The sequence below is a fragment of the Notechis scutatus genome, chromosome Z (genome assembly GCF_049901735.1).
Source record: "Notechis scutatus isolate UNSWTSFEM ecotype Mainland chromosome Z, rNotScu1.2, whole genome shotgun sequence".
Taxonomy (NCBI): Eukaryota; Metazoa; Chordata; class Lepidosauria; order Squamata; family Elapidae; genus Notechis; species Notechis scutatus.
The window spans coordinates 74,848,505-74,876,198 of record NC_142025.1 but is presented as its reverse complement, the minus strand read 5'-3'; the positions used below and the strand labels follow the sequence as shown (position 1 = coordinate 74,876,198).

Genomic DNA, 27,694 nt, shown 5'->3' with positions numbered 1-27,694 from the left:
TCCCCAAAAAGTCTGCAGGAAAATCCCCCACCCCGTTTTCATACCAATCGATCATTCTTTATTTGGGATCACAGGATACTCTCTCCCTCCCTCCCTCCCTCTCTCTCTCTCTCTCTCTCTCTCCTCCCCTCTCTCCAAGAACAGAGCTGAAAAGCAGGTTTGTGAAGGAATGTGGCTGCCTTGGTGGAGTGTGTGTGTGTGTGTGTGTGTGTGTGTGTGTGAGAGAGAGAGAGAGAGAGAGAGAGAGAGAGAGAGAGAGAAAGAGAAAACATCAGTGAAGTTTAAGTTGAAGGCCTTACCGGACTTTAATGTATGTTTTGGGTTTTGGGTTATTTTGAGAGACTGCAGGTCATCACATTTTGACTCCTGCCACCCCTTCAACTTATTTTTGTTTTTTGTGGGGTGACCATGGATCAGCTCAGAGCAGAGATTGCCCAGTTAACCCAGCAAGCGGCTCTTTTGACTGCACAGGGGGCACAAATGCAAGCTGCCCGGCCACGCTGAAAATGCCCAGTGGCAGTGCCAGATAAATTTGATGGTTTGCTGGCCCAATTTCTAGAATTTTTTGGGCAGTGCCAGCTTTACATGAGCCTTCGGCCTGAGGACTTTCCCACTGACCAGGATAAGGTGGGGTTTTTGATTAGTTTGTTGTCAGGCTCTGCAGCAAGTTAGGTGACGCCTCTGCTGATCCAGCCAAACAAGGTGTTGGACAATTACGCTGAGTTTTGCCGTCAGTTTCGGGCCATGTTTGAGGACCCTGTTCGAAGCCAAACAGCAAACAGATGTTTGAGAAAGTTGAAGCACGGGCGTGGCTCACTCATGGATTATATTGCTAGTTTTCGGGTGGTTGCTCAGGATGTACAATGGAATGAGGCAGCACTATTAGACCCCAGGAGGGTTTGTCATCGGAGCTCCTGGATGAGTTGGCGTGCACTGAATGCCCTCACACCCTTCAGGAGCTCATGCATCTGTGTCTTCGTATCAATGTCAGACTTCAGCAGTGACGGGTGCGATGACGGATAGAGACCGTATCTGTTTCCAGCAAGATGGCGCCTTGGTGGAAGTGCCTTTGGAGGAACCCATGCAGTTGGGGGCTGGCCGCCCTCGCCTGACTCAAGTAGAAAAGAATAGACGTCATCGTGATGGTTTATTCCTCTATTGTGGCAATCGAGGCCATTTTGCGGCCAAGTGTCCTGTTAAGACATCCACAGCAGCAATACCTGTGGTGGCGGGAAACGAGCATCGCTCGGCCTACCGGGGTCTGCAGGTCGGGGTGTAAAGTCCATAGGCCCGCCATCTTCACCAACCTTGCCACCCTCACCACCTTTGACATCTTCGACATCTCCACCACAGTCGCTATTGGTGAAGCATCTTGTGCTGCCAGCAAGTGTATTCATGCCTTGTGTGGGAGCGGTGGCGATCCCAGCTTTGGTCGACTCAGGGGCCACAGCCAATTTCATGGATGCTCATTTTGTCAAGCAGTGGTTCATTCCTCAGCAACAGGTATCCCCACCAGTAATGGTGGAGACGATTGATGGTCAGCCCCTTTGTTTGGGACCTGTGGTTGCTGCAACCAAACCCCTTTACATGCATATTGGGCAGCATGTGGAGGAAACCGTGTTTTACGTTGCCGCAGTGCCTCATTTTCTGGTGGTGCTAGGTTTGGAGTGGCCCATGATCCACAGATTGTCTGGTCATCTGCAGCTGTGCAGTTCCTTGATAGGAAGTGTGCCAACCATTGCTTGTGTTCCTGTGCAGGGAGTGTGGCTACACCCATGGACCTGGATCTACCGGCAGAGTTGGTGGACTTTGCCGATGTGTTTGGGGAGAAGGAGGCGGATCAGTTGCCTCTGCATCAGGCGTATCACTGTCCAATCAACTTGTTGCCTGATGCAAATTTGCCGGTGGGTCGGATATATTCCCTGTCGGAACCGGAGTTGGCCGCGTTGTGGGATTTTATTGACAAGAACCTCCGGAAGGGTTTATCTGGCCTTCTACCTCCCCATTGACTGCACCGGTGCTTTTTGTAAAAAGAAATCGGGGGAGCTACGTTTGTGTTGTGATTACTGCAAGTTGAATGCAATCACAGTGAGGAATCGGTACCCGTGTCGCCTCATCCCTGAACTGATTGAGCGGCTTCAAGCTAAGATCTTTATGAAGTTGGACTTGCGTGGGGCCTACAATCTGGTTTGCATTCGTGCAGGGGACGAGTGGAAAACAGCTTTCTGGACGAGGTACGGGCATTTTGAGTATAATGTGATGCCTTTTAAATTAACCAATGCCCCAGCTGTGTTCATGCATTTCATGCACAATGTTTTCCATGATTTGTTGGATCAATTCGTGGTCATTTATTTAGATGACATTTTGATTTACTCAGACTCCCTGCAGGAACATTGGCAGCATGTGTGGCTGGTGTTGCAACGTTTGCGTGATAACCACCTGCTTGCTAAACGTGAGAAGTGTCAGTTTGCACAAACCACGATTGACTTCTTGGGACATCGTATTTCACCTGCTGTGGTGGAAATGGACCTGGAAAAAATTCAATTGTTGCAAGAGTGGGAACCTACACAGTGGGTTAAGGATGTGCAACGACTGTTGGGGTTTGCAAACTACTACCGCACATTTATTCCCCTCTTTGCTGCCTTGACTGCTCCCCTTTCTAATCTGCTTAAGAAGGGGGAGAAGTTCCATTGGGGTGCTGAGGAGCACACAGCTTTCGAGGCGTTGAAAGTCGCCTTTGCTTCTGAGCCTATCCTCAAACACCCTGATCCAGGCTAGCCATTTGTGGTGGAAACAGATGCTTCCGATGTGGCTGTTGGTGTGGTGCTCCTCCAGGCCTATGTTCCCGTAGGTACCTTGTTCCTGTGCACTTATTATTCCCGGAAGTTGTCGGCTCCAGAGCGCAACTATACTATTTGGGACAAGGAGCTATTGGTGGTTAAGGTCACTTTTGAGACATGGCGGCACCACCTGGAGGGAGCTCGTCACCAAATCGAGGTTCGGACGGATCATCGCAATTTGGAACACCTACGTACAGCTTGGACATTGAACCAGCATCAGGTGAGATGGTCCTTATTCTTTGCTCGATTTGACCTATGTTCCGAGTGGAGGGAATCAATGCGCCGACAGCCTATCTTGGAAGGCCGAGTATACCCGAAGGGAGGATAAAATCTTGCCTTGGACGGTGATTCTGTTGGAGCGGTTTGCGCCCACCAAGGAACCTGTGGACCTTCGAATGAGGATTCAGGAGGCGCAGCAGCAGGACCCATTTGTGGCAGCTAGACGTCAAGAATTGGATGGGAATGGGAGACAAGAGACTCCTTGGGCGTATATTGGGGACCTGTTGCGGTTCCGTGATCGCATTTATGTGCCTGGAGGTCCTCTTCATGGCCTTATCCTATGTCAATGTCATGATAGTCCAGCGGCAGGACACTTTGGGTGTTCAAAACACTGCACCTCATCTCTAGGACATTTTGGTGGCAGAGACTTAAACATGATGTGTCGGAATATGTGGCGTCCTGTGGGATCTGTCACCAAGCCAAGTATGCTCCTGGTGTGGCCCCTGGTCTCTTGCAGCCCTTGCCCATGCCAGAACGACCGTGGGGGGCAGTTTCATTGGATTTCATCATTGAGTTACAACCATTGCATGGTGCCACAACCATTTTGGTGGTGGTGGATATGTTGACTAAAATGGCCCACTTTATTCCATGTGCAGGTCTTCCATCGGCCAAGATAACGGCTCAATTGTTTATCTCCCATGTTTTCCGGTTGCATGGGTTACCAGATTGAATGGTATCAGATTGGAGGGTACAATTTACGGCTTCTGGCAGACCCTACTCACGAAACTGCAGGTTCAGGTGTGTCTGTCGTCTGCTCATCACCCTGAAAGTGATGGGAGGACAGAGAGAGTGAATGCTATTTTGGAGCAGTACCTCCGCTGTTTCAGCAATACTCAACAAGGCAATTGGGTGGAAGTGCTACCGGTGGCAGAATTCGCTTAAAACAGTGCTCAACATGCATCCACCCGTGTGTCCCCTTTCTTTGCTAACTATGGGTTTCATCCACGATTTTTCCCTTTAGCCCCGTCTGATTCCCCAGTTCCGGCAGTGGATACATTTTGCAGGAGTTAAAACCCGTGCAACACATGGTCTGCAATCAACTAGAGAGAGCCAAGGAAGACTATAAATGGTTTGCAGACCAACATCATCACGATGTTCCATCTTTAGCGGTCGGTGATCGGGTTTGGCTCTCTACTCGATATTTACCAATGATGTGACCCTCGAAAAAGCTCGATCACCGTCACTTGGGACCTTTTCCGGTCGAGGCAGTGATCAATCCTTTGGCTTATCATTTCTCCCTGCCAGGGACCATGCGTATCCATCCTGTTTTTCATCATTCCCTGTTAGTCCATGCCTCGACTGACAGTCTGCATAGACCGGCTCCATCACTGCTGGCTCCAGTAGCCCCTCTGGGTGAGGAGGAGTATGAAGTGGATAGCATCCGAGATTCATGCCAGTTGCGGGGCCGAGTTCAGTATTTGGTGGCATGGAAACATTATGGACCACTTCACCTGGGTTGATGCCACTGATGTTCATGCTCCTCGTTTGGTCAAGGACATTCACGCTCGGTTTCCTCAACATCCTCATCTTCCTGGTCCCGGGGGAGAGGGCCCTGCGGGAGGGGGGGGATAGTGTCATGCCCCTGACTCTGAGGAAGAGGAGGAACAGCCAACAGGGAGTGGGAGTGTGGCTCCAGAGGTGATGGAGGAGGCTGGGGAAGGGCAGAGGCCAGCTGAGCAGTCAGAGGAGGATCCAGGCCCATCCCCTATCCATCCTATGTCACGCAGGGAGTAGAGGATCAGGGAAAAGCGAGGTCTACTCAAGGGGAGATTACCATGATCCTCCTCGTGGCTTGCAGGTGGGAGCTATGTATATAAGTTTGCAACTGTGCAGTTAGAATTTGCAGGAGTCAATTTAGTGTTCACCTTGAAAGAGGTTTATCTTTGCTGGCATTCTTCCCATGGATTCTCCTCGGTTATTTTCCTGGAGTTTATGATTAGTTATCTTGGCTTGCTTCGGAACTCTCATCAATGCAGTTTGTTTAGTTTTCTTTTTGCCTCATTATTTACTTTTGTGACTTTAAACTGTGCCTAATAAAACAGTGAAGTTTAAGTTGAAGACCTTACCGGACTTTAATGTATGTTTTGGGTTTTGGTTTATTTTGAGAGACTATGGGTCATCACAGCAAGCCACTGTCAGTCAAAATTCATATTAGTGGTCTGTGGGATTTAAAATTATGAGTTTCAGCCCGTCACCTGCCTAACATTGTACTCATCTGATCTGATGTTAATGTACTATGTTCCATTTTCTCTTGATACAGGCATTACTATATGCAACTACTGGCATTTGGCAGTGACGGTGTAATAGTGCAGTTTGAGGCTGTCATATGTCTAGCTCTTATTGGCAGCTCTTGCTTGCAGTGTGCACATCCACACTTTTCAGTCCTGGTAATTTCTTGTGAAGTTGAATCCTCAGAGAAATGGTGGCTGCCTGTATAAATTATCTGTGATGACCTGGGTGTGTCACAAAGGCAAAACAATCACAAGTAAGAAAAGACATTGCCCCCAATGTCCAGTTACATTCAGCTGGAGAAAAAACTCTCCCAAGAACAGTCTTTAAATGAAGGAGATTCAGTCCAAAAACAATATATATATAAACTGTAAATAAAAATCCACACCACTCCAACCCCAGCACCACTGGAAAGTGAGGTACTGCAGCAATGTAGAACATGGCTTCTTCCACATGCTGCCCAATGTACATGTGAAAGGGTTTGGTTGCAGCAACCACGGGTCCCGAATGAAGGGGCCGACCATAAATTGTATCCACCAATACTGGCAGTGACACTTGCTGCTGAGAATGGACCACTGCACGACAAAATGAGCATCCATGAAATTGGTTGTGGCCCCTGAGTCCACCAAGGCCTGGATCTCCATTGCTCCCTGACTAGACACGAACACATTCACTGTCAGCACAAGATGCTTCACCAAGGATGACTGGGGTGGAGATGGTTAAGATGGCAGTGTTGATGCCACTGGAGCCTGACCTACAGAGGTCAGGCGATGAACGTTTCTCGCCACCGCTGATGCCACTGCTTTAAGTGCCTTAACAGGACATTTGGCTGCAAAATGGCCTCGGGTGATGCAATAGAGGCACAGGCTGTCACAACGACACCTATCCTTTTCAGATTGGGTCAGGTGAGGTTGGGCAGCCCCCAACTGCATGTGCTTGTCCAGAGGTACTTCTGATGGAGGCGCTGTCTTGATGGGAGCGGTTGCGGCATCTGTCCATTGTCATGCCTGGCGTTGCTGAAGCCTGGCATCAATACGAAGCCACAGATGCATGAGCTCCTACAGGGTGCGAGGGCATTCAATGCGTGCCTACTCATCCAGGAGCTCTGATGACCGGCCTTCCTGGAACTGGTCTATCAGTGCTGCCTCATTCCATTGCAGATCCTGGGTGACCACCCAGAAGTCAGCAATATAGTCCGTGAGCGAGCCTCTCCCCTGCTTCAATTCTCTCAATTGCCTGTTTGCTGTTTGGGCCCGAACAGGGTTCTCAAACATGGCCCTTAACTGATGGCAAAACTCCGCATAATTATCCAACAACTGGTTGGGCTGATTCAACAGAGGCGTCGCCCAATGTGCTGCAGACACTAACAATAGGCTAATCAAAAAACCCACTGTATCTCAGTGGGGAAGTCCACTGGCCGAAGGCTCATATAAAGCTGGAACTGCCCAAAAAATGCTGGAAATTGGGCCAGCAATCCATCAAATTTATCCAGCACCACTACCAGGTATTTGTGGCAGAGGTGGTATTCAGCCGGTTCGCACTGGTTCTGGTGACCCGGTAGCAAGAATTTGGCGTGGGTCGCGGAATCGGTGGCAACATCTGGCTGGCCATGTCCCCAAATTGGTACGGTGGCCCGACGGACGCCGCTCACTTGCTTGCCCTGCCTGCCCTCTCGCCGCTCGCTTGCCCTGCCCGCATGAGGCTCGGCCCGTCCATCCCAAGCCCATCCTATAAAAGTGCTTTGCCACGTGGCCCTATCACTTGTGCATGCTAGCCTGCTCTGCACAGCTGCCTGCTTAAGCTGATTTGAGACTGAATTGAGTCTACTCTACTCTTCCCCAATGAATGTTCCGGCCTCCTCCTGCCTACCAGGACTAGGTAAACACTGACTCGTTAACCCCCGCTGCCCAGCCCCGATCCTGGATTGAACCCCCAGCGCTCCTTCCCACCACCCGGCTTTGCCCTGAGCTTCCGGCAGCCTCTGCCGGCCGCAGCCTCAATCCGCGGCCTGGCGTAGCTCCCCAAGTCACCGCAGGTCCCTTATGGGCCAGCTGCTACCCTTTGCGGGCCACCAGCCCCCACCACCAGGCTTCAAAATGCCCCTGGAGCTCCTTGCCACCGCCCGGCCTCACCCCAGACTTCTGGCAACCTCCGGAGGCCATGGTCTACAGTCTGTGCCTTACATAGCTGGCCAAGCCACCGTGATCGCTTGTGCCACGCTGCTGAAAAACGCTGCTTGCCACCACCCAGCCTTGCTCCAAGCTTTCAGCAGCCTCCGGAGGCTGGGGCCTCCAGCTTGGGGCCTTGCATAGCCAGCCAAGCCACTGTGATGCTGCCGAAGCCCCCTGGAGCTCCTTCCCGCAGCCCGGCCTCACTCCGAGCTTCCAAGCCGCTGCGATTGCTTCCAAGCCCCGTGATCACTTCCAAGCCACCGCGATTGCCCTCTCCTCAAGGGCTTCTAAAAGGGCCCATAGTCTCCAGCCTAGCCAGCCTTGTTAAACTAACCCACTTCCCTTCCCCCACCAGTCTCCAGCAAGCACCTACCTCCTTCAGACGCCTTCTCCCGATTTCCGAACTGCTGCTGTAAACTTGTCTCCTGCCTTGCTTGCACTGCATCCAGCTCATCGGTGAGCAACTGATTCTGCCTGCCTGCTTTCCTCAATTGGGTAACTAAGTGGCTTTTTTTCCCTACTCATTATTTAAATCAGGGCAGGGGTCTTCAAACTTGGCAAGCTTAAGACTTGTGGACTCCCAGAATTCCTGAGCTAACATGACTGGAGGAGGAATTCTGGGAGTTGAAGTCCACAAGTCTTAAAGCTGTCAAGTTTGAAGTCCCCTAATTTTAAAAAAAAGTAAGTGTGTTATTTGTTTTTTTAGGAAATAGTCATATAAAATTTGGAAATTTTAGCTGCTTTTCTATTTTTAGAAAGCAGCTGGTTTGTGAGATTGTCATTGTTTGTGTATGGAAGTTCTTTTAAATTGTGTGAAATGTTATGTGCCTATAAATTAAAGCTATATTTTTAGATTTTTCCAGCTGTATCTGCTTTGTAAGTGTGCATGTGTAGTTTTCCTAGTTGTGTAGGGAGTGTGTTTTCAGTTATGTAGTTTTGTGGGTCTGCTGCCAATCCAGTCATGTTACAGTGTCACTTTTAACATGACTGGATTGGCAACAGATCCACAAAACTACACAACTGAAAACTAAACACACACTCACATAGCAGATACAGCTGGAAAAATCTAAAACAGCCAGTCACATGACTGCCAAGCCACGCCCAGCCAGTCACATGACTGCCAAGCAACACCCACCAAATAAACCACACCCACACAATCACATGACCCCCCTAAGCCACACCCACAAAATAACCCTCGGCCACAGAACTGGTAGTTCAATTTTTTGAATCCCACCACTGATTTGCGGCGTGGCCGGACTGCTTGCATTTGCACAACCTGCACAGTCAAAAGACTGCTGGGCTAGCTGGTCATTGTCTGGTCTGAGCTGATCCATGGTCACCCCACGTAAAACAGAAGCAAGTTGAAGGGGTGGTGGGAAGCAAAATGTGGTGACCCAGGGCATGGCATAAAGGCAACACAGTCACATAGTAAGAAAAGTGTCTTTAATACCTCCAACTTTGCCCCCAATGTCCAGTTACCTTCGGCTGGAGAAAAAACTCTCCCACGAATAGTCTTTAAATGAAGAAAATTCAATCCAAAAACAAAGTACCTATAAACTGTAAATAAAAATCCACACAAACTACGCTACAGCAATTAACTGGACAGGGCAGGATCAGGAATTGCAGACTTCAAAGGCCAACAAAACACACACAGTTGGGAAGATGCCAGGAAGATAAGCATCGACAATAACAGATAACTCATGATTTGCTTCCAACAAGTTGCTGTGCACAATCTCCCTTTTTAAACACTGTGTTCACAGTTGCAGCTAATGAAGGGAATCAGGGCCCTTTCCTGCCCTGTAAGCCATGCAACTCATGTTGCTCCTTTCTCTGTTCCTCCCTGCATGTCCTAGGATGAAGAGGGGGTGGGCCTGGATCTCCCTCTGAATTCCCTCTGCCTTGCTCTACCTATGCCCTGCTCTGCCCAGCCGGACTTTGCCCTTCCCCAGTTTCTTCCACAGCCATGGTAGCCACACTCCCACTCCCACTCTATTGGCGATCTTGATGCCTATTTCACAGATCATACTGGGGCTTTTCAATAAAGCAGGAGAGGCCGAAAGTTCTTACTCACTTCAGATCAAATTTTGACAGTACTAAATCTCTGTATTTAGGTAGTTGCAAAATCCCTCCTATTTGTCTTTGCTCATAGCCACGTTCAGGAAAGTGACTGGTAAATGTTTTACATTAAAGCTGTAAGATTAAGCACCACTTATTGGCCTCATTACCAGAGCATAAGAGAGATCAGTGGCATAAGAGATCAAGATACATCAGTATACCTTTGTGCCCCTAAATGGACTAGAGATAAATATATTATACTAACTATCAGAATGTGCAACTGTGTTTAAATTTCCAGATAGCCTTGAATTTCTCATTTTAAGTAAAATTTTAGTCTAATTATTGTGTGATTGTAAGGAAGAAAATCATGTTCTTCTTAAATTATTGGGGAAAAGATTTTAAAATCAAAGGAAAGTGGCATTATTATTTAGCATAGCTATGGAAGCAGGCCTACTTCTGAACTGGCTGGATTAAAAAACATTAAATTAAGCATTCTAGATTAAGACAGGATATCCAGACTCATTTTTATGCTTCATTGGAGATTTCATAAAGTATGCATGATAATAAAAATTTAAAACCTTATCTTACTTTCATCTGATGCTCTCATTCATGCTGTGAACATACTTACATTTTAACTCAAGTTTGATGAAATCTGAATTCCCCCGATTTTCAAGGAAGACTCCATCAGGGGCTGATGTTTTGAAGTAGAATGAAATGTCAGCACTAGTCTCTCCTTGAAAGGTAGAGAAGTGAAGATATGAAGATCGAGTAACAAATGATGCAGCATTCCAATAATTCTCTGTAATATACAAAAATATATTTCTTTTGAGCTATGTGCTACTTAAAATTAGACAAAATAAACAATACTTTTTAATAAAGGGACAGAATGCTGAAGCTGAAATGAGAAGCAAGCTATATTATTTGTCTTTTATATAGAAAAATAATATTTTAATTAAAATATTAATAATTTGATTCTTTTATTGATAGATAGTTGCAGCCTAATATTGTCTATAATTTAATTAGCATGATTACTGTTCATAATATATATTATACCAGAAAATTCTGTTTGTACTTAATAAACAAGAGTGCTCTTTACTTAGCTGCCAAGCTTTCCTCTGCTAAATCATACAGATACAGATAATCAGAGTTGGAAGGGAACTTGTAGGTCATCTAGTCCAAGCGGGAGACCCTACACCATTTCTGACAAATGGCAGTCCAATCTCTTCTTGAAAGTCTCAACTGATGGCGCTTGTTAGGAATAACATAAGTTACCTAACGTAGTTTGGGTAAAATAATATATATAGACAATGATAGTGAGTTTATGTGTGTGTCACTTTAACTGCAAAGCATGTAATTTTGGGTGCGGCTGTAAATCGCCATAAGAGGGAGCAAGAGAACTTGATTGATTGCTGGCTTACTGGATTGCTTGCTGATGATGATGGATTGTTAACTGCGTGTTCTTTGCTGTTGCTGAAGGAAGAAAGGAGGTTTGACTTCTTCATATCTCTAACTGCGAAGAGATATATTGCAGGACTGATATTTGTAAGTTTAATGACCTCTTTTTCGACACTGGACTTTGCAACTGAATAATCCCTGGACGGACTGAAATAGTGTATGATAATAGTGTATGAAATAGTGTATGACTGTTTGACTATGCTATAAAAACTATTACTGGAATAAACTATTTAACTAGCACATTGTATCTGTTTTACTGAGTGTAAGCTACAAGAACGTTTATCTCACATATTTGCCTGCCTGCCTGACTTCCGTGCAGGTTCTGCTAGGGTGTATATCCCTAACAGGGCTCCCACAACTTCCAAGGGCAAGCTGTTCCATTGGTTGATTGTTCTCACTCTCAGAAAGTTTCTCCTTGTTTCCAGGTTAAATCTCTCCTTGTTCAGTTTCCATCATTTATTCCTTGTCTGGCCTACAGGAGCTTTAGAAAATAGCTTGACACTGTCCTCCCTGTGGCATCCCCTCAAATATTGGAAGACCGCTATCATGTCTCCCCTGGGAGACTTGAAACAAATCATACTTGAAACAAGATCTGAAGTGATTAATTGAATTCCTGAAGATCAACATTGCATCCTTTTGTGATGAGATTTTATGAATTCCATTACAATTAAGTTAAAGTTAAAATTCCCAGTTCAAATATTTTTAGATAAACTATAGTGAAATAAAAGGAAAAAGACAGTTCTAGGAGATCTTGAAATCTAACATATGCAGAACAATTGATATTTAGAGAGTTTATAGACAGATTTTCTAGAAACTACAAAATTTCACAAATTGAATTAAAAAACAAAACAATGTAAAATATAACTAGAGGCATAATAATATAAAGAGCAAACTTGAATACCTCTAACCAAGTACATAGAAGAAATACATACAGAAAGATATTAAGGTATTAAGTCTTTAACTATTATATCTTATCACAATGAAAGTGAATAAAGCTCAGCTCAGTTTACTTAGTTATCATATAAATTACAAGGTTAGTTGGGTACCTAATGTTATAGCACTTAAACTATCTTAAAATAAACTTTTATTCAGAAAGGACCAAGAAAGGACTTCCGGTGGCACTTCCGTCAAGGACAGATGGAGACCACGATCATGTGCGGCTTCGATCTGTGCTTACCCTGTTGGAGGGGTCCCTACGGGACTGAACCATCAGACCCACCTAGGAGGGGTGGGAAAAGAGGGGGACACTGCCAGATGGGTCAAGGGGAGCCACATCTCCCCTCCCTGGCTTGGTATAATCTCCTGGAAGACAGGGAGAAGCAGCAGTTTTAATGGCTACCCTGAAGACAGGAAGCTACTGGGACCTAAGTGTGTGCTGGAGAGGTGAAGTGGTGAGTGGCATAATCCAGACAAGAGAAGCTGAACCTTTTGTTTTAATAACCCCAAAAAGCAGAAAGAAAGATTCCTCGCTTGAGAGTACAACAGTGGCAAATAGAAAACAAGAGGACAATATAAGGTAAATAAAAATCTGGATTACAAAAGAGCTATAACAAAATTAAGGACAGAATTGGGAATAATATACAGAACCTGGTATTAATTAGGCATTGGATAAAATGCTGAACTTGCTTGGAATTGATTATACTTTTTTAAAAAAGCCAATGGTTGAAATGCTCGAAAATTAACATTAATATAATTGGGGAAAAAAATTAAAAAAAAAATTGAAAAGTGGAAGTTATATAGAGTGCCATCTAATGGTACAAGGTGTTTTTTTCTGGATGACTTTATGGAAAATTACTGGTATGTTAAATGTGTGAATGAGAAAGACATGAAATAAAAGTCTTTAACAAGAACCCAGGAAACTTAAAAGAAAAAGGGGGATATTGCAGCAAGAGAACAAAGGAAGGCAATATCTTGGGACTGTTGGGAGTTGACTGTGCAAAGGAAATAGAAGGACCAATAAAGAAAAGAGATATAAACGGAGTCTCTTGGCAAGGATTACAATTAACTTTAATAAAATAAAGAATAACACAATTGATTAAAAAAATGGAAGCAGCAAGCAAAGAATTTAAGTTGGAACTGCAAACTGTGAAAGAAATGATAAAAGAAAGAAGGGGATTATTGGACACACTAGCAGAAAAAGTAATGCAATTTATAGCAGAACAAAGGAATTCTAGAGAGAAGGAGCCAAAGGAAGAGGAAAACAGCCAAGATGGACATGAAGACTCAGAGACATTGCCAAGACACAAAAGGAACTAAAACTAAGACATTGATGACAGAGATAATAAATAAAAGAGAAAAAGCTCCGCCTGAATGAACACAAAAATGCAGTAAAAAAGCTAGAACACACTTCCTCACTAGTCCAACACATGAAAGCAACAGGTCATAGCATTGACTTCAATGGCACCCAAACCCTAGCCACTATAGAAAACCCCAGCCACAGAATTATCAGAGAAGCCATAGAGATTGAAAAAAGACCTGAAAGCATGAATAGAAGAGATGACTCCACCAGACTGTCAATTATTTGGAAGCCTGTACTCACAAATAAACAAATCTCCACACCACAAGCCAGGCAAACACCTGGGCACAAACAGACCCCCCCCTAATACCTCCAGCTCAAACACACACCAACCAGGCACCCAGATGAAACCTAGCTTCCTAACAAATGATAGCCATCCATTTACTCGGAGCCAAGCTGCACTAAAAGCCTCCAATACAGGAACACACCACTGTCACCCGTCATTGCAAACCTGTTCATGGAAGAATTCGAATCCAGAGCCCTGGCTAACGCCACCCACAAACCCAAACTATAATTAAGATACATCGATGACACATTTGTGATTTGGCCCCATGGAAAAGAAAACCTAAACAATTTCCTAACACACCTAAACAGCACACACACCAAAATCAAGTTCACCATGGAAACGGAAACAAACAATCAACTACCATTCCTAGATGTACTAATCTACAAAAAAACAGATGGCACACTAGGACACACCATATACCAGAAGAAAACACACACCAACCACTACCTCAACGCCCAATCCCACCACCACACAGCACAGATAAACTCCGTGGCCAAAACACTAATCGCCAGAACCAAACGCTTGGCAGACAAGACACACATAAAGACTGAACTATGCACCCTGACTAAAGTACTGACAGCCAACAGCTTCCACAAAAGCAAAATTACCGGCTTGATCCACAAAAACACACTGAGACATAATGGAGACCTAGAAGATGAACAGACCTATGGAACAGCTGTCCTGCCCTACATAACAGGCACTACAGACAAAATTAGTAAGATACTACACAGACACCACATCAAGACTGCCTTCAAAACAGACAGAAAAATAGCAGCCATCCTCAGAAACCCCAAAGATAAAATTGACCTGGAAAACCAAGGCATATACGAAGTCCCCTGTGCATCATGCCCGGCCACATACATTGGACAGACCAATAGAAGAATAAGTACCTGCCTGGATGAACACAAAAATGCAGTCAAAAAGCTGGAACAAACTTCCTCACTAGTCCAACACATGGAAGCCACAGGTCATAGCATCAACTTCAATGGCACCAAAACCCTAGCCACTATAGAAAACCCCAGCCACAGAATCATCAGAGAAGCCATAGAGATTGAAAAAAGACCAGAAAGCACGAACAGAAGAGATGATTCCACCAGACTGTCAATCATTTGGAAGCCTGCACTCACAAACAAAAAAATCTCCACACCACAAGCCAGGCAAACACCTGGGCACAAACAGATCCCCCCTGATACCTCCAGCTCAAACACACCCCAACCAGGCACCCAGATGAAACCTAGCTTCCTAACTAATGATAGCCATTTACCCGGAGCCAAGTTGCACTAAAGGCCTCCAATACAGGAACACAATGTTGCCAGCCAACCAAGACAAAAAAAAGCCACAAAACAGACAGAAGATATTAGAAACACCAATCAAGCAGAACACAGCAAACTCCAAGACCAATAAACACAGACCAAGACTCCCAACCAATCAGGATGAAGAAAAAACCATTCTGGCACAGCAGTAGGCTAGCCCCAAATTTAAAACTGAAACAACTGTAAAAGTCTGACTCACAGACAAACACAATACAGAAGCCTGATGATGGCAGATGAGATTGTTTGTTTTCGTAGATTTTCACGGGTACAGATCTAGGTGTGTTCGGGTCTTTTCCCGTGTAAGATTAAGAGTATCTTGGCGACGTTTCGGCGAGGTCCCACTCGCCATCCTCAGCCTGGTGCTTTCGGCTTCGTGCCAATACAAGCAGTGTGTGATCGGAGCTGCCGTCTCTCTATAAATACTGGAGGTGGGGGCCCTAAGCTCTATGGCCTCCCCAAGATACACAAAGAAGGAATACCACTCAGAGCCATAGTCAGCTCCATAGGCTCATTTCTACAGAATCTTGCCAAATTTCTCACCAAACAACTCCAGCCCTACACAGAATCCATCACCTCACACATACAAAACTCCTTCCACTTCATAGAAACAATAAAGAAACAAAACCTACAACCCAGTGACCTACTCGTGAGCTTCGATGTCCTAGCCCTCTTCATCCAAGTACCCATCAAAGAAGCCTTGACAGTCATCCAAAACAAATACAACCCTCCCAAACACATCCTAGATCTGACCAACCACTGCAACCAACACATACTTCATCCACAATGTTTGTGTATGTTTGTTTACAAAACAAAAAAATTGTTTTTTTTAAAAAAAAAAGAATAAAAAATGAAGAATACAAGGTCCAAGCATTTGCAGACGACCTTGTATTCTTTGTAGAAGAACCAATAAAATCAGGAACCAAAATTAATTAAAGAGATAGAGAGATATGGAGAGGTGGCAGGTTTAACAATTAATAAGGATAAAACTAAAATGATAACAAAAAATCTAACAGAGAAACAAAAAAAGAAATTAGAAGAGGTAATGGGCATATAAATTGTAAAAAGAATTAAATATTTAGGAATTTGGCTTACAGCAAGATGTTCAACAATAAAAGAAGAATAATTATGTAAAGTTGATACGAGAAATAAAAAACGATTTAGGAAAATGGGGGAAATTGCAATTATCAATGTTAGGAAAAATAGTGACGATTAAGATGAACATCTTGCCAAGAATATTATTTCTCTTTCAAAATATTCCAATTAAATTAGATAAATGTTTTTAACAAATTAAATAAAATTATCACGAAATGGATTTGGTCAAGGAAAAAACTGAGAATAAAATTAGGCTCCTTACAAGATAATAGATGCAGAGGTGGATTTGGACTCCCTGCCTGGGAACAATATTATAAAGCGGCGATTTTAACGTGGATTAAAGACTGGGCCAATTTGAGAAACAAAAGAGTTTTAATCCTACAAGGGCACAATTTGAAGGCGGAGTGGCATGCCTTCATGTGGAACCCTGGAAATAAAAGTTATACTCACTTTAATAGGCATATAATTAGAAGTTCACTATTGAAAGTGTGGAAAGAGATTAAACACAAAGATTATATGAAGATCCCAGGATGGGTTTCCGTCATGGAGGCATTGATCCACCCCAATGCATTAGAAACTGGAAGAAAAATTAGGTATTATGATGTACTAATTTCCCAAGGAAGATTAAAGACAAATAAAGAAATTAGAGAGCATGGGATGAAAATAGAGTGGTGGCCATATTTACAACTCAAGACAAGATATAAAAAAGACACGGAAGAGTTTGGAATTGAGATAAAACAATTCAATAAAATATTGGAGGGAACATATGAAAAATTAATCTCTAAAATGTATAATTACCTGTTAGAATATGAAATGGCAGAAGAATGGCCCAATGATCACATGGGCAAGGAATGTAGGGCACAATATTAATTTGGAAGACTGGAAAAAAAATTGGAATCAAAATTACAAAATAACAAAATCGGCGATCTATAAAGAAAATCAATATAAAATGTGTTACCGGTGGTATCTGGCACCCTCAAGGTTAGCTAATATATACCCAAATATGAGTCTGATGTGTTGGAAATGTAAGCAAACGAGGGGCACCTTCTTCCACACCTGGTGGCTCTGCCCAAAAAGTAAAAAATATTGGGAAAAAATTAGACTGTGGATAAAAGAAATTACAAGTATTCAATTAGAATTTAAACCTGAAATATTTTTGTTGGGAATGTTAAAAGGGGACTATGCAAATGAAACAAAATATTTAATTCTCCATATAATCACAGCGGCAAGAAATTGCATTGGCACAATGCTGGAAGGGCGAACAAATGCCAACAAATAATTTGATTACTCAGAAAATACTTGACTGCGCTGAAATGGATCTACTTACACAAAAACTTAGAGATAAGGAAGACTCAAGATATATTACAGCTTGGGATAAATGGTATAAGTGGTTTAAAGAGAAAAAGCCAGGAAATAAAAAGATATGGATTTGATGAATGGAATGGTTCAATTAAGAATATTTATCAAAATAGGAAATGAATAGTAGTAAAATTATTACCAAGAAAAAATCACACCATATTAGTTGATTAGAAACATATATGTTTTATATGTTTATCTATCGTGTATTTGTATATACAGATTTTGTCTGCAACGTAAAGTTGTATTCTATGTATTGTACATAGTGTTCTTTTTAACCTTTAATAAAGTTTTCTTTTTAAAATTTAAAATAAAAATAATTTGTTATGTCGTATGTTATAAAAATAAAAAACACTTTTTCAAAAAAAAGAATTCAGTTTTAGTTTCACAGCACCAAGCAACTTTAGTACAGAACAGTTGAGCTAAGCCACGCCCAGGCTTGTTCCTGTTTCTTGCTCACACAGCAAATACTGTTTCAGTTTCTAAACAGTCCTCAATTCTCTCACACACTGACAGGACACTAGCCAGATGAACACCAATGGATGCTGGTAGGCAGAGGCAGATTTTTCTCCTCTTATTTTCTTCCCCCAAAACTAAGCCCAACCACATAGCAAAGCATGGGTATCAATCTAGTTATATACAAGATTGCCAGTCAGGGGAAATGACCAGAAGATAAAACAGGCATCAAAGGTGGCCTGGACTTAGGTGTTTTGGGCTGAATAGGGACTTGTAACTTATGACACCTCCTTTGCACTCAGCCTGGCCATCTTCTACAGTTAGTGTGGGAAACCAGGTTTGCTTAGAGACTTTGTGTTTTATTTAGGATTATATTATTCACTTAATGGCCACATTAAAATATTCATAAAATTGGGTCTGGGAATTTGATGGTTCATTTAATAATCGCATCACTTAACAAATGAAATTCTGTTCCCAATTGTGGTCATAAATTGTGGATTATTTTTGTATAATTTAAAGATTTAAAAGAAAAGTTGGTCTAATTAAAATTGTTCCTGCAAAGTTTAACTATAATATATATATAGCTAATAATAATATAATATAATATAATATAATATAATATAATATAATATAATATAATATAATATAATATAATATAATATAATAAATATAATATAATATAATAATATAATATAATATAATATAATATAATATAATATAATATAATATAATATAATATAATAATATAATATAATATAATGATATGATAATATAATATAATATAATATAATATAATATAATATAATATAATATAATATAATATAATATAATATAATATAATATAATATAATATAATATAATATAATATAATATAATATAATATAATATAATATAATATAATATAATATAATATAAATTTTCTGACTTGGATACAGAGTTTAGATTGAAATTTAAAAGTTCACAAAGGGTAAGAAATAAAAATAAATAAAAATATTTTTTTCAGAGACTGTAACTAAATTGTCTTCAGGAAAAAGATACCTGCTGAGTTGAAATGATTCAAATTTGTTTTAATTAGCGCCCTCAAAACCTTTGCCCTACTGTGTTAACTAAGCCATCAGAAAAATGGTTTCCTGTTACTATGTTTTCAATATCAGCAAAACTCCACCAGGGGACAGTAAAATACTATATAAGATTTAGATACAGAATGACTTTCTGCAGAGAGAAGCCTTATGTGTGACCTGGAAAGCTGATTGTGCAGCCTTCAAGTTTACATGAAAGCATTTGTGTAAACAGCAAGGCTTCCTGCTGTAGACAGCTGGATGACCAGATTTTAAATAATGTATGATTTAGTGAACAAAGAAGATGCTCACCATTACTAGCACATTGAAGGCCACGTGGAAATAAATTGCCTGAACATGTAATTCTGCAGACATTTTTATCTGTGTAAATTTATTCCCATGAAAAGTAATCATAAGACAAAATTCTTTCTTTTAAATACTTTGGGAATGAAATGAAAGCTCAGGGCATAACACCCAGGGGTGGGATTCAGCCGGTACGGACTGATTTGGGGGAGCTGGTAGTTCTGGCGATCGTTTGGCCCTGCCCACCCGCTGTTGCTCTATTCTGTGCTATATTTCCTTTGCTTGAAGCCCAGCTGATTGGCGCGACAGCCCAGATTGCCGTGCCTCAGCTGTTTTTACTCACTGGGCTGCAGTAAAAGGTAAGTTTTCCTTCTATTTTCAAAACCACTATGTGCACAGTGCGTGTGTGCAAAGCGCATACCCACCGAATTGGTTGTTACATCAGTTGAATCCCACCAGATAATCCCACCATAATACCACCATCATACCATAAAACCACCACTTTCATTCACTAAACTTTTAGAAGCATTTAGAGGTTATTGTTATCTTCACTTCTGTCACCCTGAAATGTTAAATAATAAAAAGCAACATCATAGTTTCCAAATGGCTGCAAATCTGGCAGTAAGAAAAAAAATATGTAGGGTTACAAAATAAACATTCTCCAGATGAGCTGTTCAAAGTATCCAGGCATGGGAGGTGCATCTGTTTCTCATCCGATAGGCTGAGCTAATTACTGAGGACACTCCTCCTTGAGGCTCCTCCTTAGTGTCCCCAGTTTTTGCTCAGCCTTCGTTCAAGAAGGGCATATTTCTCTTGTCTGGATTGTCTGAAAGCAAGCAGAAATAATAAAAAGAGGTCAGATCATAGCTTGTGGCTGTAAAAAGAAGTCGTGTTTTAAAAAGATTATATGTAGCTCCTGATGCCACTTTTAACACCAGCTGGCTGTCGGAGCTTTTACACCCTCAGCGAGGGCCCCAATGGCGCTCCGAGCATGCTCAAGCCAGCGCCTGATAAATTCTTCTCAGGCTGTCATTATAGCTTCAAAGAAGCAGCCAAAGCAATTAAAATCAGCTGGCTGGGGCTGGCAGACCTTCTAAAAGCTCCGAATCAGGCTTCAGGCGCTTAGCAAGCTTGCACCTCACAACAACAGCTATATTCATCTGAGCTGACCAAAAGGCAGAGAGATCGGAGTCTTCCCTTACTTCTTGACCATTTGTTAAACAGCCGGCTGCCGTGCCTAAAGGGCCGTTGCAGCGTGACAGATTTGAAATATTGGATGGCCAGTGGCTTATTCCCCTCAAAAGAAAACCTAAATTTCACCGGGATTGACATCAGTGCTTTACTTCTACCTGGCACTGTTTGGAGCTTTCCATTGAATTTTTTTTTAAATTCTCCTTTAAGTTACTGAGCTCTTGTTGGGGGTTTCACTGCTGACTGAACTATTGCATGCCAAAAATAATGGCACCATTTTGTTTGTATGGCAAACTGCAAATTGCATTTAGTATCACTGCCTCACCTAGTTAATTAGGTTGCTGTTAATCCCTAACGGGGCTGTTCCAGCACAGCTTTACAGGGCCTTCATCAACAATTCAAAAATCTTGAAAGTTCGCTGAAGAAGTTCAGTTGGCAAATCTCTCATATCCAGCTACAGTCAGCAGGACAGCTGCTGCTAGCACCTAGGCCTGTGACCACCTGTGCATTAAAGCTGCTGCAGGCCAGTATTATTAGGCTGTTGAATCCTACTCTGGGCAGTTAAGTTAAGGTGGGCCAAGAGTCATTTGACACCATCGACTCACCTCCTGCATTTGGGAGCCATCATTGATACAATGGCTGGAAAGGTATCCCTATCACTGGATAGAAAGAGTAGCATTAGGCAGTTGTCAAAAGAAGTTAGGACTTTCAAACGAGTACCCCAGCCCAATTATCCAAACTATTAGGAAAAATGATCTCATGCATTTCTATTGTTCCCTGGGCCCAGCTCCATGCCAGAACCCTTCAATGGTTTCTGCTCCCGTATCAACGGTCAGGAAGGAGCAATGTCATATCCAAAGTCACCATTCCATCAAAGGTCCTCGTATCGCTTCAGTGGTGGTCCACAACAAACATCAGCAAGGGCTGTCTTTTTAAGCACCCTCACAGACAGACTATCACAACAGACACAAGTCTGTTTAGATGGGGGGTGCACTGTCAGTCCCTTGCAGCTCAGGGTCATTGGTCCATGACAGAACAGGCCTGCAGCATAAACTGGCTGGAATTGAAGGCAATCCATCTGGCCCTCCACAAATTTCTACCACTGATCCAGGGGCAACATGTTCTAATCTTGACTGACAACGTGGCCACAAAGGCCCATATAAACAGGCAGGGGGGTACCTATTCAAGATCACTAATGAGAGAGACAGAGAGAGACTGTGCTGCTGGGCAGAGAGGAACTTGATCACCATCAAAGCGGAACACATCTTGGTGCAGTCCAACATCCAGGCAGACTGGTTGAGCAAGGCCACTGTCGACCATTCTGAGTGGCACCCGCAACCAAGACTGTTCCAGGAGATGTCACATCTGTTCAGCCAACTGATCATAGACCTCTTTGACTTGCCTCTCAACACACAGATACCAAGGTTCATTTCTAAATTTCCAACACAAGGAGCGGAGGGAGTCAACGCTTTATGCTGTTGCTGGCCTCAAGGTCTCCTGTATGCCTCCTCTCCCCTCCCACAGATTTCCAAGGTGGTCCAGAAACTTCTAGAGGAGAAAGCGGAACTATTGTTGGTGGTACCTTACTGGCCAAGATGTCTGTGGTTTGGGGATCTCAGGGATCTATCGATAACAGACCCATGGAGAATCCTGCCAGACAGAGTCTCACTCACACAGGGTCCAATTCAACTTCCAGACCCACAATGGCTGCACTTAGCCATATGGTGCTTGAGCAAAGACATCTGAAGAGTGAGAAGTTCTCCAAAAAGTCATTTCTACAATCCAAGCTGCCAGACGTCTTTCCACGAACTGGATATACAATGCCACCTGGAACATTTTCTGCAGGTTGTGTGACAAAGTGAAAATAAACCCCACCTCTCCATCAGTGGTGCAAATACTGGACTTTCTCCAGAAAGACTTGGACAACAGAACACTTTACATGGACAGGTGGTGGCTCTAGCCTCAGTCATTACCTGTGATGATCTAATATCCATTGCTCATCACCCAAGAATACACAGTTTCCTCGGTGAGGCCACTAATTTAAGACCTCCAGTAGTCCATAGATAACCCACCTGGGATCTAAACAAGATTCTCACAGCACTCACAAAACAACCCTTTGAGTAGTGATAACATCTGCAAGACGAATTTCCAAGCTAGCTGCCCTATCAGTGAGACAAGATGTCTGCATTTTTCATTCTGACAGAGTTGTCCTTCGTTTAGATCCAAACTTCATTCCCAAAATTAATTCAGCCTTCCACAGAGCTCAGGAGTTGATACTCTCCAACTTCTGTCCTAGGCCATCTCATGGTATAGAACAACAATGGCATCTATTAGACGTGAGACATGCACTCCAAATCTAGAGAGACAGGACTGCATCTTTTACGAAGATGGAGGTGCTCTTCATCTCTTTCAACTAGCTACTCAAGGAATGAAGGTCACATCATTGACAGTTGGCAAGTGACTACGAGCCACGATTGCAAAGACTTATGAGACTCAGTCATTGCCTGTACCTATAGGCATTACAGCATATTCAATTAGGAGTGCTGCAACATCGGCTACTTGTGCTACTCAAGTGTCGATTGATGAGATCTGAAGGGCGGCAACATGGGCTTCACTGTTGCCTTTCATCATCCCACCAAGTTTCTGTTATTCCAACTATATCATATTTACCTACATGTATTCTTAGTTCGAGTTCACCCTATTTGTTTCCCAGACTTTGTACATTTGTATATAGGCACTTGAGATCTTTATGTCTGACACTGTGTTTACTGTCTCCATAACCTGTGTTGTGCCTGCCTGCCCCTACTTTCTTGCCACCTGTTTGATTAATGCACTTGGTATGGCACTCACTATTAAATACTTGGTTTTGGTTGGCATCAAGGTTGATAATCTTACCTGCACAAACATCTATTTTGCATGCACTGGTATCCTTATTAGTTTTAGGTTGCTGGGGACAGAAATGTTCTGAATCCATTAATTCTCTGTCCCCGCTGTTCAGTTTAAATGTTTATCCAGGAAATCTGTGAATTTAATGCCAAGTAACTCAGTCCCTTTCTTTGATGGATGCAAACCATCTCTTTTGTACAGTTTTTTATTAGACCAGCTGCAGACATCATGACTAATAAAACCAAAGCCTTCACTTTTACACCACTCCTTTAGCCACACATTAAACTCTGCTACACGCTGCCCTTTCCCTTTTTGTTCCTTGTATACTGGTAGAACCTGTGAAAAGATAAGCCTACAGCCCATATTGCTAAGTTCATACCCCAAGCTCTGGAAGTCTTTCTGAACAGAAAGTACATCCTTCTGGGACAGATCATTTGTATCAAGATGTATAGTAGCATCAACATCACAGTCCTTTCTGGCATTCTTGACTATCTTAAGAATATGCTTCTTGTCTCTTCTGGCAGTAGCACCTGGTAGACACTTGACCTCTTTAAAAACTTCAGTATCCTTTCCTAAATTTACATCCCTTACAATTGAGTCCCCAACCAGAAGGTGACTTCTCTTTTTGGATGCCTTGCTCTTCTTGTGTGACTGGCGCGTAATACCTGATTCACACTTTCTCCTTTCCAAAGTAAGTTCTTCTTCTAGGACCATGATCCCCAGCTTACTTGAGTTATCATTATCACAACGACCTTGACCTGTCACTTTAGCGTCCCTATTAAGGTCAGCAAGGGCACTGTATTTGTTATGCTGGGAAACAGCAAAAGCTTTGCGTTTATGGTCCACAGCTCTCACCCTGCCAGATCCCATGGTTGTCCATATTGCCCTTTTCCTGTAGGATCTTTGTGGTAGTGGGGGCTGGTAGCACGGCAGCTCAATAGATGGCTGGATACAAAACATACATTGTATCTTTAAACCTCAGAATTGTTTAAATAATTGTACTCTTTTAAAATATTCTTCTCCCTGATCTTATTACTGCCTGTTATAGGAATATCTAGGTTTTGAGTGAATGGTGGATTTAGTTGGAATTTTGAATGTGGGTTCATTCAGAACTAACAGAGGTGGGCATTCTCCATGATGTAACACTTATACAGATTTTAGCATACTCTAAAAGTAGCAAAATTAACTAGTAAAATCTAGTTAGAAGCTAACTGCTATTTGTTTTCGTCCAAGTATTGGATACCCAATTAGCTGAGACAATGTTATAAATATTTATTGTTCTCTCAAACCCCCACTGTGTTGTACAAATAAGATGACCATTATTTGCAAACTCAAAAGTAAAAAAAAAAGTTCCTTCGATACAATTAATAGAAAATGTGCCAGCAGATTATTTTGGGCAGTGTGCACTCTTCTCCTGTAGTCACTTTCAATAAAACCATCTTCTGCAGAAAGAAGTGACAGCTAGGTGTTACAGCTATGTGAAATTTTAGGAAGATTCCTTATGGGAAGATTTTTCTCAGTACTATTTAGTATGAGATATTTTTAGATTTATCTACATGGAAAAGAATATGGAAAGTGCTAATTTTTTCACTTCCAAACCTGATTATTTCATATCGACTAAAAATCTGCTTGTATAAGTCAAGTTTAATTAAATTTTAACTTGCAGAACATTTGTGAATTGCTCCTATCTAATTGAGGAAAACAAAAACATATTTAGTACCCAGCTTTTCTCTAGCTTACTGCAGATTTAAATGTGGGAAGAATTCTTGAAAACTTCTATGAGAGAGTTCTGTTCTTACAGATTGGCCATATCTCTCAAAAATCTGTTTAATAACTTTTAGAAACTTTACATTTGAGTTCTTACTTTTTATTCCTTCCTGCTTTTGACTGCAAACATTTTTTGTAATTGCATTATTGGTAACTGCTAAATTCAGGTAAACTTTCTGTAATTTGTTATTATTTAATTTTTATTAAATCATAATAAGATAATTATAAAAACTTTTCTTTTCATGCATTAGTAGTAATATATTTTGAAGTTCATTAATATTTACCCTTCTATCTACACTTATGAAGGTATGTTATGTTTAACCAGATGAAAGTTTTAACTACACTAGAATCCCCCAAAGTGGTGAATACTCCTGAAAGACAATGGAACTATTGTTCTTTTGATTATTATTATTTAAATGGTACTATTAATTAAAGTAATATTTATTATTTTAATTATTTTTACATAATATTTGTCTGGGGGATGAGAACAGTCTGAAACCTCATGAAGGGATCAATAAACTGAAGTGTTTGGAAAACCCTAGTCATGATATTTGAAATATCTCACAAAATTGTGAGTACAAAATTAAATTAAAATTTGTTCCATTAAAATGAACTATCCAGGATCCACATGATTATTTTCATCAAAAATTAGGAAAAAATGTCGGACTATAATATGCATTTGTTAAATTTAAAAGTTTACTAATATGCTAGAAAACATTATTATAATATTATCAGACTTGCTCAAACAATAATCTTTTTTCATATATTTCTATGTTCATTAGATTTTATTGTTTCATGGTTCTGTATTCAAACAAATGGAGACTTGTTTTAAATTGATAAAGGATATTCATAGCAAGATTCAGCCCTTTTCACTACAGTTTAGAAATCTGGCAATGATCCAGATAATGGATTGCTGAATTAGGAATATGCATACCCAGAGTTAAATCCTATTTGACCAATATTAAACTTGGGCACATAAATCTTTTCTATCTAATCTACATAAGTTGGTTGGTATGAAGGAAAGCCACAAATATTGCCTTCAAACCACCATAAGACAGCTATCCAAAAATTAGAAATGTTGTGCAATTTAATTCCTTGTGGGATGCTTGAAATAAGCTGAGAATATATTTATATATTTAATAGGAGAGAAAAAGTGATAGATTAACAAATACATTTATTAAATTTGAAAGTTTTACTATTTTGTTAGAATAAATTATTAAAATGCCAATACAACACAATGAAGATAGCTAACACATTTATCTGTGACTTAGAAAATCAATGTGGCCTAATATATGGAATGGTGTTTTGCAAACTTGGCAACTTTTAAGACATATGGACTTCATCTACCAGAATTGCCTACTTTACTAACTTAGTTTATCTCAGAGTTTATACTAAGATATATCATGAGAAGAAAAATTAAACTGTACTTCTGAAAAAATATGCCTTCCAGTTTCCAATTTTTTTAAAAGTATTTCTTGGCTTATGACCAGCTGTTAAACTACCTATTGAAGTTGCAGAGCTACTTACAACCTCACCAGAGCTACTTACAACTTAGTTTCAAATTTCCAGTAACTAGTTCCTTGTTCATAGTCATGTGATTGCATTTTGGGCACTTGCCAACACAATTTTTTAATTAAAAGTGATACCTGGATATCAAAGGGTAATAATCATAGCCTTCTAGACATATGTTTTGGTAGATACAAATTTTATAGCAAAGCAAAAATCAAAATATACATCCAATGATCAAGCTCAAAATCAGAAAAGATAACCTGCCTCATCATAATATGAAATATTTTAAATAAAGAAAATTTTAGGATTTGCCTTTTTATATAAACTTTTAAAATAATTTTCAATCTTCTTAAAATATTCTAAAAGTATCAACATGTTTATCCTTCTTAGCATATATATATATAAATCCAGACATAATAGTCATGTTATAGTACTTTCAGTTGGATTTTTCAAATCTGTTATATTAATATTACTGTAGTTTAGGCAATTTGAAATATTTACATCTACAAAATATTTTTTCATGGAATAGTTATTTCAAGACATTTAAAAGTATTGAAACAATAAATATAACTCCTAGATAACTTTACTAGGGGAAAAAAAGAAATTACTCTAGTTGAGTAATTTGAGAATTTTATCGAAGTGTTAGAAAGAGACACTATGAAGACACAGTGCTGCCTTCTCAGTCAAATAAAATTCTCTCATACTGTGATGCCACAGTTATTCTCTCTATGTCAGCTTCACAAAATTTTGGTCATAAATGCAAACATTATTCAGAAAATGAATATCTGTGAACAATTACTAACTAAGATAACCAATAAGCAAGGAGTGAGTGTACTTACTGTGTCAATAAATTTCTTAAACAACTTTCATATGATTATCAATAAAATATATCATTGACATACAAAAACAATTTTCATTGAGTCACTTTTTATGTCCAGACTATTGATTGCCTGATAAGACAAGCCATTGGTGCCAATATTGAGGTAAATGTAGGAGATGATAACGGATGTTCTTGATTAATTTCATAAAACATTTTTGATAGGTATGAAAATAATTTTCTAAATCCTGGGTGATATATTAAAATGACACAGTATAACCCAATTAGTGAACAAAGAAGGAAGTCTAGATTTGGCCAAATTATTTAAAGTTGTC

The 27,694-nt window shown here is 41.1% G+C and overlaps 1 protein-coding gene across 2 annotated transcripts in view; it reads right to left on the bottom strand.

The window, feature by feature from the left end:
- The window catches only part of CNTNAP2 (contactin associated protein 2), a 1,285,310-nt gene that overhangs the window by 99,479 nt on the left and 1,158,137 nt on the right, over nt 1-27,694 (bottom strand). For both annotated transcript variants that reach the window (XM_087946425.1, XM_087946426.1), the window contains one exon: nt 10,203-10,373. In XM_087946425.1, the coding sequence (XP_087802551.1) occupies nt 10,203-10,373 (171 nt within the window). The remainder of the gene's footprint in view (nt 1-10,202; nt 10,374-27,694) is intronic.